At 42.8% G+C, this 13,852-nt stretch overlaps 3 protein-coding genes across 7 annotated transcripts in view; all 3 read right to left on the reverse strand.

Annotated features, from left to right (window-relative positions):
- The window catches only part of LOC118075809 (immunoglobulin lambda-1 light chain-like), a 170,557-nt gene that overhangs the window by 28,506 nt on the left and 128,199 nt on the right, over window positions 1-13,852 (reverse strand). The window lies entirely within an intron of this gene.
- The window catches only part of LOC118078681 (immunoglobulin lambda-1 light chain-like), a 103,333-nt gene that overhangs the window by 9,412 nt on the left and 80,069 nt on the right, over window positions 1-13,852 (reverse strand). The gene's annotated exons all lie outside the window — the stretch shown is intronic.
- Window positions 2,340-13,852, reverse strand: part of LOC118075804 (immunoglobulin lambda-1 light chain-like) — an 87,698-nt gene continuing 76,185 nt past the window's right edge. For 2 of the 4 annotated variants that reach the window (XM_060269577.1, XM_060269578.1), the window contains exons 3-4: window positions 8,378-8,413; window positions 2,340-2,902 (exon numbers count right to left, since the gene is read on the reverse strand). In XM_060269577.1, coding sequence (XP_060125560.1) covers window positions 2,583-2,902; window positions 8,378-8,413 — 356 coding nt within the window. In that variant the 3' untranslated portion in view covers window positions 2,340-2,582. The remainder of the gene's footprint in view (window positions 2,903-8,377; window positions 8,414-13,852) is intronic. The other 2 variants (XM_060269580.1, XM_060269579.1) reach the window with 2 other exon arrangements.

Here is a 13,852-nt window from a genome sequence, read left to right on the forward strand (position 1 = left end):
TCCGGTCTGCTATTTCCAGCCCGGTCCCTTATTTCTCTGACAGCAACTTGGCAGGTATGTATTTGCCATTTTAAATCAGGGTGTCTGACCTGTAGGCCCTCCATATGCACCCCCCCATTCAGATCAACTCCCTGGGAATTCATTGCGAAAAATCTAAAAATTATGGTTTTTTTCCTCCAAGTTGTCAAATTGTCAAATGGAGACTAGATAATCACCCCATTGACCAGGTAAAATCTTTCAAATACTTACCAGCCAAATTTTAAGTGGACAAAAACACAGATGCCAAATGATCACCCAAGCAAAATGCACCAACGTACCTTCCCAGTTATTGTATGGCATTCCAATTTGGATAGAAGCATTTAATAGAGCAGTTGAACACATTCAAGCCCCATATTATTTGTCATTTTAGATCAGGGTGTCTGACCTGTAGGCCCTCCATATGCTGCCGGACTCCGTATTTCATCACCTCCAGCTAGCATGGTCAAAGACCAGGGATTGTCCCAAACCATCTCAGGGGAAACCAGTTAGTCACAAGCTACAGAGACTTCCCAGTAAATATAGAATGTTCATTTTATATTGCTTTCTCTTATTCTCTCAACAAACCCATGGTTTTAATTCACTGGAGCCAAGTGCACCCTGAGTGCTAGGAGATCTTTCAGGGAGGAGTTGTGCAATTTTGCCCAATGGGGTGGTCGCCACATGACTTGGACTACAACTCCCATCAGCCCCAGCTAGCAAGGCCAACATTCAGGTGTGATGGGAGCTGTAGTCCTAAAATGGGAGGGAATCCCAATCACATTCTCACGTCGCCTTATAGTTAGTGCCGTCCAATGCAGCTGGTGCCCATCAGAACTGGTGGGGCAGGAGGCAGGGGGGCCAAAAGTAGGGAGGGTCAGTGACGGGAAAAGCTGCTGGCAGACCGGCTTGTGGGAAGGGAGAAAGGTTGAGTGGTTCTGCCTGAGGGCACATGGAGGTTGTTGGGGGCAGTGCTACATTAGCCCTAATGGACAACCATCCACGAGGCGCATGGAACACATGGCAGACCAGAGGTGATATTCGGGAACGTCTGAAATACCCCCTGAAAGGAATCCTAAATCCCCCATTCTGTTTCTCTGGAGCTGAATGGGAAGAGAGGGGTAGCGAATTTTCATTGGGCGGAGGATTTATACGGAGGCATGTTCAGCTAGTTCATTAAAGTGAACAGCAACTTGAGCCAATTCATCACATCTAATAATACTAAAGAGCCGTTAAGCAGCACTGCTCCCTAAATGGTCTCGGTCCAGTATACCTGAAGGAGCATCTCCACCCCCATCGTTCTACCCGGACACTGAGGTCCAGCGCCAAGGGCCTTCTGGCGGTTCCCTCGTTGCAAGAAGCGAAGCTACAGGGAACCAGGCAGAGGGCCTTCTCGGTGGTGGCGCCCACCCTGTGGAATGCCCTCCCATCAGATGTCAAAGAGAAAAACAGCTACCAGATTTTTAGAAGACATCTGAAGGCAGCCCTGTTTAGGGAGGCTTTTAATGTTTAATAGATTGTTTTATTTCATTTTTCCGTTGGAAGACGCCCAGAGTGGCTGGGGAAACCCAGCCAGATGGGCGGGGTATAAATAATGAATTTATTATTATTATTATTATTATTATTATTATTATTATTATTATTATTATTATTGTGGTGGTGGAAAGGGCTACAGCCCACTGGTAGTCCATCTGTATTGCATCAGGGTGTCCAGGTGTTTCAATCCCAGACACCTCCATGTAGGACTGGGAGGGAACTGGGAGGGGGGGGATAACCCTGCCTGAACTCCAGGAAAGCCACAGCCCACCGGTGTAGAAAACGGCCACCTAGATGGACCACTGGTCTGACCTGGGAGAAGGCCGCTTCCTACATTCCCATGAAATCGCGCTACTTTTAGCGCTGCATTTTGGCTGAGTAACAACACACTTCCTTCCAGGTCTGCTGGTTTCTCTTTAAGGTTTCCAGGCTCAAAAGAGAGCAGGGCAATTAAAGGCACAGAGGTCCTGTCCACTATTGAGTCTGGCAACCCTAATCCTGATCCCAAATCCACCTTTTCCATTTCCCAGGAGCTGAATTGGTAGGTAGGACTAAGAGAGAACCCTGCCTGATCTTCAGGAAAGCCACAGCCCACCAGTGTAGAAAATGCCCACCTAGATGGACCACTGGTCCCATGAAATCACACTGCTTTTACCACTGCTGCTATCAGCCATAGACCTGAGCTGAGTGCCTTTTGGCAAAATAACAGCACACTTCCTTCTGTAATATGACAGGAAACCATGAATACAACCTGCTTGAAGGAGATGGAATGAATAAGTGGGTCAAAGAATCACACCGGTGAAATGTATGACATTTTATTAATTTGCAAACATTATAAGCCAACACACAAAGGAGATTCCAGGGAGAAGAGGAAGGGAGGGGGTGTGGGGAGGGAAACGACATAGGAAGGAAACCAGACTTGGTGGATCAACATAGCATTAGAGGAAATAAACTTGGCCCCCTTGAACATGAAAGGACTCTTTCTTCTCAGCTGCTGGAGGCACGAGGAACTCATCAGACCCATCCAGCCTTTAGGCACACTCCGATCTCCTCACCTCCTTCTCAAAGGGCTTCCCTTCATGCGTCACTTTGCAGGTGACTCTGTCATAGCTCTCCCACACAGATTTTTTCATGTTGAGGTAGCTGCTGGCCGCGTACTTGTCGTTCAGCTTGGTGGGCGTGGTTGTCTCCACCCCAGAGGAGATGGTGTTGCCATCAGCCTGCCAGGTAACTTGGATGGGACTCGGGTAAAAGCCATCTATCAGACACACTGCGGTGGCTTTGTCTGAGGTCTTCAATTCTTCTGGGGATGGTGGGAAGACGTTCACTGTTGGAGGTGCTGTTGGCTGTCCTGGAAGTCAAGGGGAAATCTGGTTAAGCATTGTATCTAAGGGGAATATTAAATATTTGGCACATGTAATAATTTATTTGATCTGATAAAGGAAGCACCACCTGACTCTGTCCCCCAAAGTTGTGTCCTGAAATGTTTTGTAATGACATTTGATTATCTGGAAGCCATGACTTGTTGATGTCAACCTCCTCCAAAAGTGTTCTTCTCCCCCAGCTTCAAGAACCTTTGAAATACTCCTCAATTTAACTGCTATTATGCATCATATCTTCTCAGAACACCCTATATCATATATCATATGGATGTATCCTAAGGTATTTCCTGTGCCCCTTGTGATTACGGTGTCCGAAACTGGGAGCTGCCATTTAAATTTCCCACAATGCTCCTGTTGTAGCATTACTCTGAGGCACTTTGAGCAAATTTAAATGGTGGCTCCTGGACCCATCTATTTTTAGAAAAAGGATATTTTGCTGTAAGCTCAACTAGGTGGCCTACAAGATCCCTTAGAGTTCCTTATGATTCTAGTTCCCAGTTCTGTGTGCTGAAATTTTCGAAAGGATCTGTGGCTTTCTGGAAGCCACGCCTTTTGATTTCGGTAGCCTGCCTTCTAGTCCCAAAAGTTTTCTCCCCCCTGCCAACTTCTAGAAAACATTCCCACCAGTTCAATTTCAATATTTTTTATATATTCTCAGAATGCCTGACTTTTTAAATGTACGGCAGAGACGTCACCTAAGGTGTCTGATCTTCCCAGAGGTTGATGCCACTCACAGAGAGTCAAAACCTTGCACACACCTCTGATCCATTTTTACTTAGAGCGTTTATAGTGTTGAACCTAGTGACCAAAGTGGAATGGGGGTGGGAGGAAGCAAGTGCGATGGTTAAGCCAGATATATAGTTGTGTGCACCTGAAAAAGAAGTGGAATGCTTTATCGCCTCTGCGCTTGCTAGATATTCTTAGACTCCAACTCCCATTAATTGGAGTCCAATAACACCGAGAGGCCCACAGATTCTGCAATCCTGAATTAAAGCCTTTGTCTATCACACTTTCTTTTTAATATTATTGTTCTTCTTGTTGTTGCTATTATTATTATTAATCAATTGTAGATTATTAATCAAGCCACCCTGAATCCTATCAGAAAAAAAGGTGTGGTATAAATGAATGAATGAATAAATAAATAGTATAATAAATCATAATCAGTGCTTTTTTCGGGGGGTGGATGCAGCGGTACGCATACCCCTAAACATTTTGTGAATCTTTGTACTTTTGTCCATTTACTGTATTTATTTTTCCTCAATTTGAACTACAGAATGGTGGTTTTCTTCAGTCAAAATGAGAGTACCGCTAAACATTTTTTTTTAGAAAAAAGCAATAATAATAATAATAATAATAATAATAATATTATTTTGAGACCATATGCCTTCGAGGGTATTCTGTTGCAGCCATATGCTGATAGCAGATCGGAACAAAGTCCAAAGTTACAATTGCTTTCTCAAAATTTATCTTCTGTACCATGAAAACAAATAAAAACAGTTGTTTTTTTTTAAAAAAAGTTCAATGTGGGTGGTGGATCATCCATTTTCTCTCACACTTTCCACAACACCTCTCCCTCTCTCTTCTCCCTCCCTCCTTCCCACTCTCCCTCCACCAGAAGAGGGCCAGATCCCTCTTGCCAGAGGTTTCGCCTTATCACCCACAGAAGGCTTTTGAAATTAGGAAAAGGCTCACATTAAATTGCCAGCATGTGTTGTTAAGCAGAGCAGAAATGCAAGCCCTCCTGCAAGAAATGCAAGCCTCCCTTAGGCTCACAAACGCATTTCTATTAAGCTCCGTGGCCTTGGACATATACCAACAAGGATGGAAGGGTGCGTGTGTCTCATAACAGCATTGTGGGAGCTCACAGCAAAGCTGCCCGTGCAGCCAATGGAAAGAGGATGGGTTGGGGGTGGCAGCCTCATAGATCAGCAACCTCTCCACAAATGTTCCCCCTTCCCTGCTTCAGGGAAGAAGAAGGGGGGAACCAAGGAGGAGAAGAAGAAGTGTTTGGATTTGATATCCCGCTTTATCACTACCCAAAGGAGTCTCAAAGCGGCTAACATTCTCCTTTCCCTTCCTCCCCCACAACAAACACTCTGTGAGGTGAGTGGGGCTGAGAGACTTCAAAGAAGTGTGACTAGCCCAAGGTCATGTGCCCAGCAGCTGCATGTGGAGGAGCAGAGACGCGAACCCGGTTCCCCAGATTACGAGTCTACCGCTCTTAACCACTACACCACACTGGCTCTCTTTGCCTTGGGCAAGAATATTCCAATCAATTTACTGTAGCCAATAGACCCCAAAAGAAAAAAGGGAAAAGGTTGTATCTGCCTAATATTTACTCATAATAAACACATTGGAATTAATACAGTGGTACCTCTGGTTAAGAACTTAATTTGTTCCGGAGGTCTGTTCTTAACCTGAAACTGTTCTTAACCTGAAGCACCACTTTAGCTAATGGGGGCCTCCTGCTGCCGCCGGAGCACGATTTATGTTCTCATCCTGAAGCAAAGTTCTTAACGCAAGGTACTATTTCTGGGTTAGCGGAGTTTGTAACCTGAAGCGTTTGTAACCTGAAGCATTTGTAACCCGAGGTACCACTGTAGTTTAAAGTTATTCATGCCCATTCATTTCAGCGGGTTAACTTTGAGTAGGACTAACAATGCAAGATAATAGCGTAACTACATGAATATCTCCCAGAGGGAAAGGCCTGTTCCTCTGTCATAGCAAAGAGTGGAAAGAGTCTCGGTGGTGCCCTAAAAAATAACACAGGTCCTGAAAGCCACCTCTGGTAGCTCTAGCCAGGTTTGCCAAAAGTATTTTGCTGCCCGAGGCAAAGAACAAAGATGGTACAGCCCTTTCCCCATAGAGAAGACAACTGGATGGGCAGTTGAATTTTACTTGAGCATTAGCAATGGAAGGAGATTGCCTGTCTCTGTCTTTCTATCCACCCATCCATCTATCTATTAATCCATCCATCTAGATAAACACATACACAATTTGGTGATTAATTCATTTTTTAAGACTACGTGAAATCTAGCACCGTGTTAAAACATTTTGTTGGCCAATCTGTATCACCCTTTCCCCCCAGTACACGCACAAAGTAATCAACACACATCTTATCTGAATTTCAACCAGTGTACTTTCCTATTACAACTACTAATGGGATTTTGGTGGGATTTATAATGTCTAACCATCACTCCACCCCAATCCATTCCCTCATGGCAGGGCTGCCTCCTTCTCATCAGCGGTGCCTTGTGAAAGACTGAAAATTGATGGAAAGGCAGTATCTTTACAAGGACCAACTTTAAAAAAAAGCAGTGAAAAAGCATCTTCTCCAGGAAATGCTTCTCCGGGCGGGATGCTTAGCAAGGGGGAAAAAATCTAGAACAAAAGATGAGGTTGGGAGCGGGAAGAGAAAAGTGGGCAAGATGAAAAGCCCTCGTCTGCTATCCATTGCAGCAAATATTATGTACTAATACGGTAGCATTTCCCAAGGATGGGTTCTTAAGTAGCCTAAATTGCTCCTGCAGAAAAGGGAAGTATCGACAGAATTAGAGGAACCTGAACCTCGCAGTGCTTTGCTAAAGTATTGACAAATCTTGGAGACAACACGAGTAAGGGAAGAAACAGCAACCCAACCAGGTCAATGAAGACTGAGCATGCTGTGGATTCACGGACCGCAGGTTGACTCTCAGAGAGGGGGAAACAGAAAACTGTCGGGAGAGGGAGAGAATGGAGTATCCTGAACTAGGCATCGCTGGCTGGCATCCAGGAATCAGGACACTCCAGACTGCAACGTTTTGTTACAGACCCTACTTGCCTTCAGAAGTCAGGGTTATATCTTAAGTTAGTCATACTGAGTGAAGACCCATCAAAATTAGTGCCCATGACTAACTTAAGCCCATTAATTTCAGTGGGTCTACTCTTTAGTAGAACTTAGTTGGATACTACCCACTGGATGATATTCAACTAAGTTTACTCAGTGCAGATGCATTGAAATTAATGAACACGACTAAATTAGGTCTATTCATTTCTGAGGGTCTATGCTGAGTAAAATTTAGTTCACTGTCACCCAGTAAAGTTTTTGCAATATCACCACCCATTATTTTTTTCTTCTCCAATCTCTTTTTGCTAAACGCCCTCCAGCTTGACAGAGGAACGTTGATGAGCCTGAAAGATTGGCCAGCTATTGTGACTTTTTAGTTAGTTCCCAATAAAGCTATTATACTACGAGTGTTTTGGTGTTTCCCCCCCTGTCCTAATGGACCAATGCAGTTGTCTAAAATCTTTTAAGAAGTGGCAAGTCATGGACCCAACACAAACTCCAACTCTGTTCCTTTGAAAAAGAGATCCATTGACTTCACTGGGACATATTTTCAAGAAAATGTGTTTAGGATACAGAGTATAGTCAGTTCTCCTTTTCTTAGACTTTTTCTGAGGGAATTGGGTTTAAAGTTAGGCTTCTTGCTTTCAGAAGGACAGAGAGAGATGAATACATCGGCAAGCAGAGTGGAAGATTCTAACAACTTACAAAATAATATTTTACCTAACTTTTTTCAATTCAACCAAATGCATCGTGCTTTTTGTAAAACCTGTTTCTGCATGAAGGCGTACCTGCAAATCATCTTTCTACCCCTGCGCCATGAAAATATTTAATTTCCAGGGCAACCTGATTCAGATGTAAACCCACCAAGTTCAACCACTATTACTCCCAGGTAAGTAATTGCATTATTACTTACCCTATTATTTCAATCTCTGATACCTAATATTTTTTTAAATTCAGCAATGACTACAAAGGGGGAAAATATGCCATCAGATAGTACAATATCATTTCTAATACAACCCCGCCTTGAATTAATTTTAAATATTACTTGTTGCTACAGATATTATTCTAAAAAAAGGTAGAGCAGTCTTAAACTGAAAAGGCAATTTTGCTTTGTCAACACAATACATGGTCTTCCTGATATTTTTAAAACAAAACAAAACAGTGTGACAAATGAGAAAATTTGCTTTTTAACTTTGCCGTAACCTTACCTGCATATTCTTTTTCCCACAACGGGAAAAGTTGAACCTATTAATTGATGACCCAAAACACTTTCATCCGAAATTGAAAAGCTATTAAAAATGGCAAACTACGACTGTTTCATGACAGCAAAACATTTACTTATTCAGAATTAAGTCTCGCTTTGTCCACTAGACTTACTCCCAACTAAGTGTTGCATTAGATTGAAACTTGAATCGGCACATAAAAGGAGAGAGACATTCTACAAACTCATCTGTTGACCCAAGAGAGGAGAAATCCTGACCCTCTCCTAAGCCGATTTGAAGAACTGGGCAAGAGATCCCTTGCCTAACCCAGAGACAAAGTTTGGAAGGAAAAATGACAGAAATTAAATACAAAGCCGATCAGAAAAGAATTGTATAGGCATTTTAAAGCGACTTACCTAGGACTGTCAGTTTGGTTCCACCGCCGAAGACATACACACAGTGACTAACGGCCTTACAAAAATGTGTTTTTTGTCACCAGAAAAACTTTGCTTCCTCTTTTCTGGATAGTGTACCTGGTCAGTGACGAAATTGATGCAAAGGGTATGTAGCAAAGGGCTTTGAGAGATGGGACATAGGCGAGTCTTCAATGCAAAAATGTTTGATGGAATCTGATGCAGAATAATCCATTGGAAAAAGAGAGCGCTGCGCCCTAGATCTTGGGGAGGCGGGGGGTGGGAAGAAAGAAGATTCTGCCATGTGGTTGGGAGTCTTCCTGAACAGGGTGTCAACAGCTGTCCCATGCACACCGTCGTGCAAATAGAGATGGATGAATCTGTCAATTTCAGTTTCTCCCAGTTTTTCATTCTTCTAATAAAAAACTGATTTTGCCACATTTTGGCAATTTTTATTTTTATTTTTAAAGGAAGTCCTCTAGAAAATCCATCAGCATTGTAGTGGTGATTTCTGCCAGTATACACATTCTTTTTTGGCAAGCAGTCTCCCCCAAAACAATGCTTTTCCGTGTGCTATTTTCATTCACACATGCACTTTTATGCATAGTTCCCCTTAGCGAACACAATTTTTTCTGCACATCTTTGGTTTCCGTGCTGCATTGCAAAATTCAGAGAACGGTGGATTTTGACGGAAAGCTGAAATTGTCTTCCCATATTGTTCTGGGAATAGCAAATGAGATAGTTCACATGAGCACAAGGAATTAATGTCTTCCTCCATCCCTCCTTGCAAAGGATCCAAGCGTAGCTGCAAGTTACAAGAGGGCAGACCCCGAGATTCCCCTCCTGTACAGATTCATCTGCACTGGATAGGTCTACATATGTCTAAGGCAACTTACTTGTCGATATAAAGGTGCACATTTGCACTGAGTGGATGCTTAGATGTGCACCACTGCCCCAGCATACTTAGTTGTGTTTTGTTTAAAAGAATATTTATTTGATTTTCCAGATTACAATTTTACAATCACATATCCAACATACAACATAAAAACAAGATTCCAAGGAATTGTTAGTCATTTCCTCCTGCATCTTTTATAATAATCTTTTACCTCTCCATTGTATCCAAAACTCACCATTAAACTACAAGGGTTATTCCAATCCTACTAACAATTTTAACTCTTTGCAATGGTTTTTAAGATAAATTATAATTTTCCCCCATTCCGCCCTGGCATGATACTTTGGCTGTCAATTCACTTCCCTGCATCCAGTTCTTAGTGTGGATGGGTGGGCTATCTGTGGCAGTTTTGCTCAAAAACAAAACAGAACAGAACCCCCCCCCCCAAACTAGATTGTCACAAAGCTTTGTTGCACGCAACCCATGTTGCATCAAGGGACCAGAAAGAATGAGTTGTATTCAAGTAAGTTCTACTTGAATACCTACTGAAATTAATGAAACCAAGTCAGCCATGTCTATGAACATCATTGGGTCTAATCTGAGTAGGACTAGCATTGAATACCACCCAAAATACTTGGCGCTGTATCCAATACCAGTCCATGGCTGGAGGCAGTACTGCTTCTGAATACCAGTTGTTGGAGACCACAGGAGGTGAGAGGGCTCTTGTGCTCAACTTCTGCTTGTGGGTTTCCCACAGGCATTTCGCTGACCACCATGATGACAAGTCGCTGGACTAAGATGGGCAATGGGCAGAGTCCACCAGGCTCTAAGGACGCAGGTGGCACTGTGGTCTAAACTACAGAGCCTCTTGGGCTTGCCCATTGGAAGGTCGGTGCTTCAAATCCCCATGACAAGGTGAGCTCCCGTTGCTCTGTTCCAGCTTCTGCCAACCTAGCAGTTCAAAAGCATTCCAGTGCAAGTACTGTAGATAAATAGGTGTCGCTGTGGTGGGAAGGTAAACAGCGTTTCTGTGTGCTCTGGCTTCCGTCACAGTGTCCCATTGCACCAGAAGCGGTTTAGTCCTGCTGGCCACACAACCAGGAAACTGTCTGTGGATGAACGTCAGCTCCCTTGGCCTGAAAGCGAGATGAGCACCACAACCCCATAGTCGCCTTTGACTGGACTTAACTGATCAGGGATCCTTTACCTTTGCCTTTTTACCAGTCTCTGCTTATGTACTCAGGATAGACCCATGGCTCCACGTTAGTCATGTCCATTCATTGCAACAGGTCTACTCTGAGTTGGCCACAACCATTCACCTCTGTGGAATTCAATCTTGGCTTGCAAAATGGATCCTTGCCTCCAGTAAAATATTAATTCGCTTCCTTCGCCCACATTTTTTTGGTGATAAAAAAATATATATATATCTAATTGGGCCTTTGTCAAAACTAGCCCAGGACACAGTGCAAGCAAAACTACCCACTTAAAAAAATAAGTTCTTCTCTATCTCATTCTACCACTGAGATTCTTCCCCTTTCTGCTCAGATTGATTTCAAGACGTGTGACTCAGCGTACTACAGGTATATGTGCGTCTGCGTATGCAGAGAGTTTACTGAAGACTGTACATTTACTTCGGCGCAATATATGTATCCTGTCATATTCAGAAGTCTACCGTACAGCATCCAGAATCTAGGACACATCTGACTCTGATTGAGACCTATTAATTGGTCTTTTTCTTTTGAAATACTTTTATTAGTTTTTACAAGCACAAATTTAAAATAATGAAAAGAAAAAAACTTTTAACATGCCCATACATGAGATTCTCTGAATCTCGTGACTTCCCCCCACCCCCTACATAGGTCCTTAAGATAGTTTTTCTAAAACTCCATATCATTACAGTCTCCACAGTTTTCATCTCTCGAGATTATCCATGTCTTTCGTTTCTTGACGAGTTGTTTTTAAAGTCCAGCTAATGTTTTTATTTGTTTACAATGCTCTCCTAAGTAAATGATGAATTTTAATTCGTCTTTTTCTACAAGCTGGATTCCCATAGGCATCCTTGACAGATTTGCGTAGATTTCTCCTCTATAGACTAATTTCTACTAAAGTTGTTTTAATAAAGCCATGAACCCTTTCTCAAGTGATTCCTGGGTCCCTGGAGAATTCTACACAACACATGCACCCATTCTGTAGACAACACCACCTCTACCACCTGGTCTGAATTTATATGTGACCTGCAACAGCGCAATACAGATGTGTTGCTATATCTGGCTTGATGTTTACCCCCCCCCCAAAAAAATAACCCAACTTCACCAAACACAAGGAGCACACTCCAAAGTACAAATCTGTGCCATCAGATTCCATAGAAGAGAGATGCTGTTCACATCTCCTTCAATTCCTTAAAAAATGTTGACTTGTCATTTGGAACACAGCAAGATTACTCATTCTGAGTCAATATCAGAATGCAAGCAAAATATCTAGTGCCATATTGCCAACCCCATGTAGAGATGCTGGGAATTGAAGCTGGAACCTTCTGTTCAGACCGAAATTCCCAGGTGTCAGAAAAGGCTGTTCATGTATGCTACTACTGTGTTTTGTTAGCCCCAAAATGGAAAACGAGCGAGGTCCCAACCAAAGAAGAATGGCAACTTAAGTTGACAGAATATGCGCAGCTTGCAGACTTAACATATAGAATAAGAGAACAAGAAGAACATATGTGTAGAGAAGATTAAAGGTAAAGGTAAAGGCACCCCTGACCATTAGGACCATTAGGACCCATTAGGTCCGGGGTTGCGTGCTCATCTCGCATTATTGGCCAAGGGAGCCGGTGTACAGCTTCCAGGTCATGTGGCCAGCATGACAAAGCCGCTTCTGGCGAACCAGAGCAGCACACAGAAACACTGTTTACCTTCCCGCTAGAGCAGTCCCTATTTATCATCTTGCTCTTTGACGTGCTTTCGAACTGCTAGGTGGGCAGGAGCTGGGACCGAGCAACGGGAGCTCATCCCACCGCAGGGATTCGAACCGCCGACCTTCTGATTGGCAAGCCCTAGGCTCTGTGGTTTAACCCACAGCACCACCTGCGTCCTCTTAGAGAAGATTGGGAAATGTTTATTGAATATATGGGGTGAAATTGCGTACACTTGAAAACGGCAGCATTAAGATAAATTCAACAGTGTAAATAAGTTATGATGGATGTTAGAATGGAATACTGAATGGTATCGTTTCTGTAAAATATGCAGGGGTTTATGATATGCAAAATGAACCATGGAAAGAGAAGAAGGGAAGTCACTGATTACTTAAGGATATAAAAATGAGTACTTTAAATTGTAAAACAGAAAATTCAATTTTATACACACACACACACACACACACAGAGAGAGAGAGAGAGAGAGAGAGAGAGAGAGAGAGAGAGAGAGAGAGAGAGAGAGAGAGAGAACCTGGGGCCTTCTACATGCAAGGCAAACACTATTTCACTGAGCTACTGCCCTGCCTCAAGGATTCAAGCAATAATAGTTTACTAACATAACTGCTCTGTGTAGGTTTTTTCCCCTAATCTGTGGCACAATAACCGAGAAGAAGTTATAAGCATACCAGGACGCTACAGTCATGCTTACCTGAATCACAGTTCCAGTGTGATAACTCCTTTGCCTCTGAGATTTAAGTCAGGAGATTTAGGGTACTTTCAGGGAAAAATCTTCTCTCCCCCCCCCCGGCCGATAATTCTGAAGAGTTCATTTCCAAACGAGAACTGATGTGATTGTAGCATCCCGCATTAAAGGAAGAATGAGAGGAATCTGTAGAAATCGCCTCTTTCTCCACGAAATCCATTCTTGCATGTGCAAGACATAGCAGGCAATTGCAGAATGATTCCAAAATGCTGAGTCGGCGACGAAATGCAAACCTCTTACGAGGTTGAAGAGCGCTGTTTCCAGAGCAGAGCATTACTCCTGAGTAATCCGGTTAATATCATCACAGGAACCTTAATTCTTTGAGTGATTTTCCTTTTGTAGCCAGAATGGCTCCATCCACAAAGGAGATGCTTAGGAGAACTCCAAGGTTTTTAGAGGTGAAAATAAATAAATGAAACGAAGTGAAAAAGGACCAACAGAGGAAATACCTTCCAAAATAGCCCAGTGAATTTGTAGCACTCAGTAGCCAATAAATACCGGAAAATGGAAAATCAGGGGGAACCATTTCCCCTCCAAACTACAACATTTTTTTTGCAGGTTCCACTTGCCACATCTATTCATATTTCCAGAACATCGCATGTGGCTTAACTGAAAAGCATGGTTTGAGAAATCTGTGGCCTTTAACTCCACCCTATAAATATCCACAAGACAAACCGTTGATCAAACTGGATTTCAATGTATGGCCAAATTGACTCCATTTTCTGCCCATCCAGAAGGACCAGAAATCTTTAAAATAATAATAATAATAATAATAATAATAATAATAATAATAATAATAATAATAAATCTCAAAAGGCTCCAGGAAAGGTATGTATCCTCAACATGCACAAGCCTACATAAGCAGACTGCACCGATTGTCAGGAACAGTACATCTGATAAGCACTTCCTTCCAGA

The sequence above is a fragment of the Zootoca vivipara genome, chromosome 17 (genome assembly GCF_963506605.1).
Source record: "Zootoca vivipara chromosome 17, rZooViv1.1, whole genome shotgun sequence".
Lineage (NCBI taxonomy): Eukaryota > Metazoa > Chordata > Lepidosauria > Squamata > Lacertidae > Zootoca > Zootoca vivipara.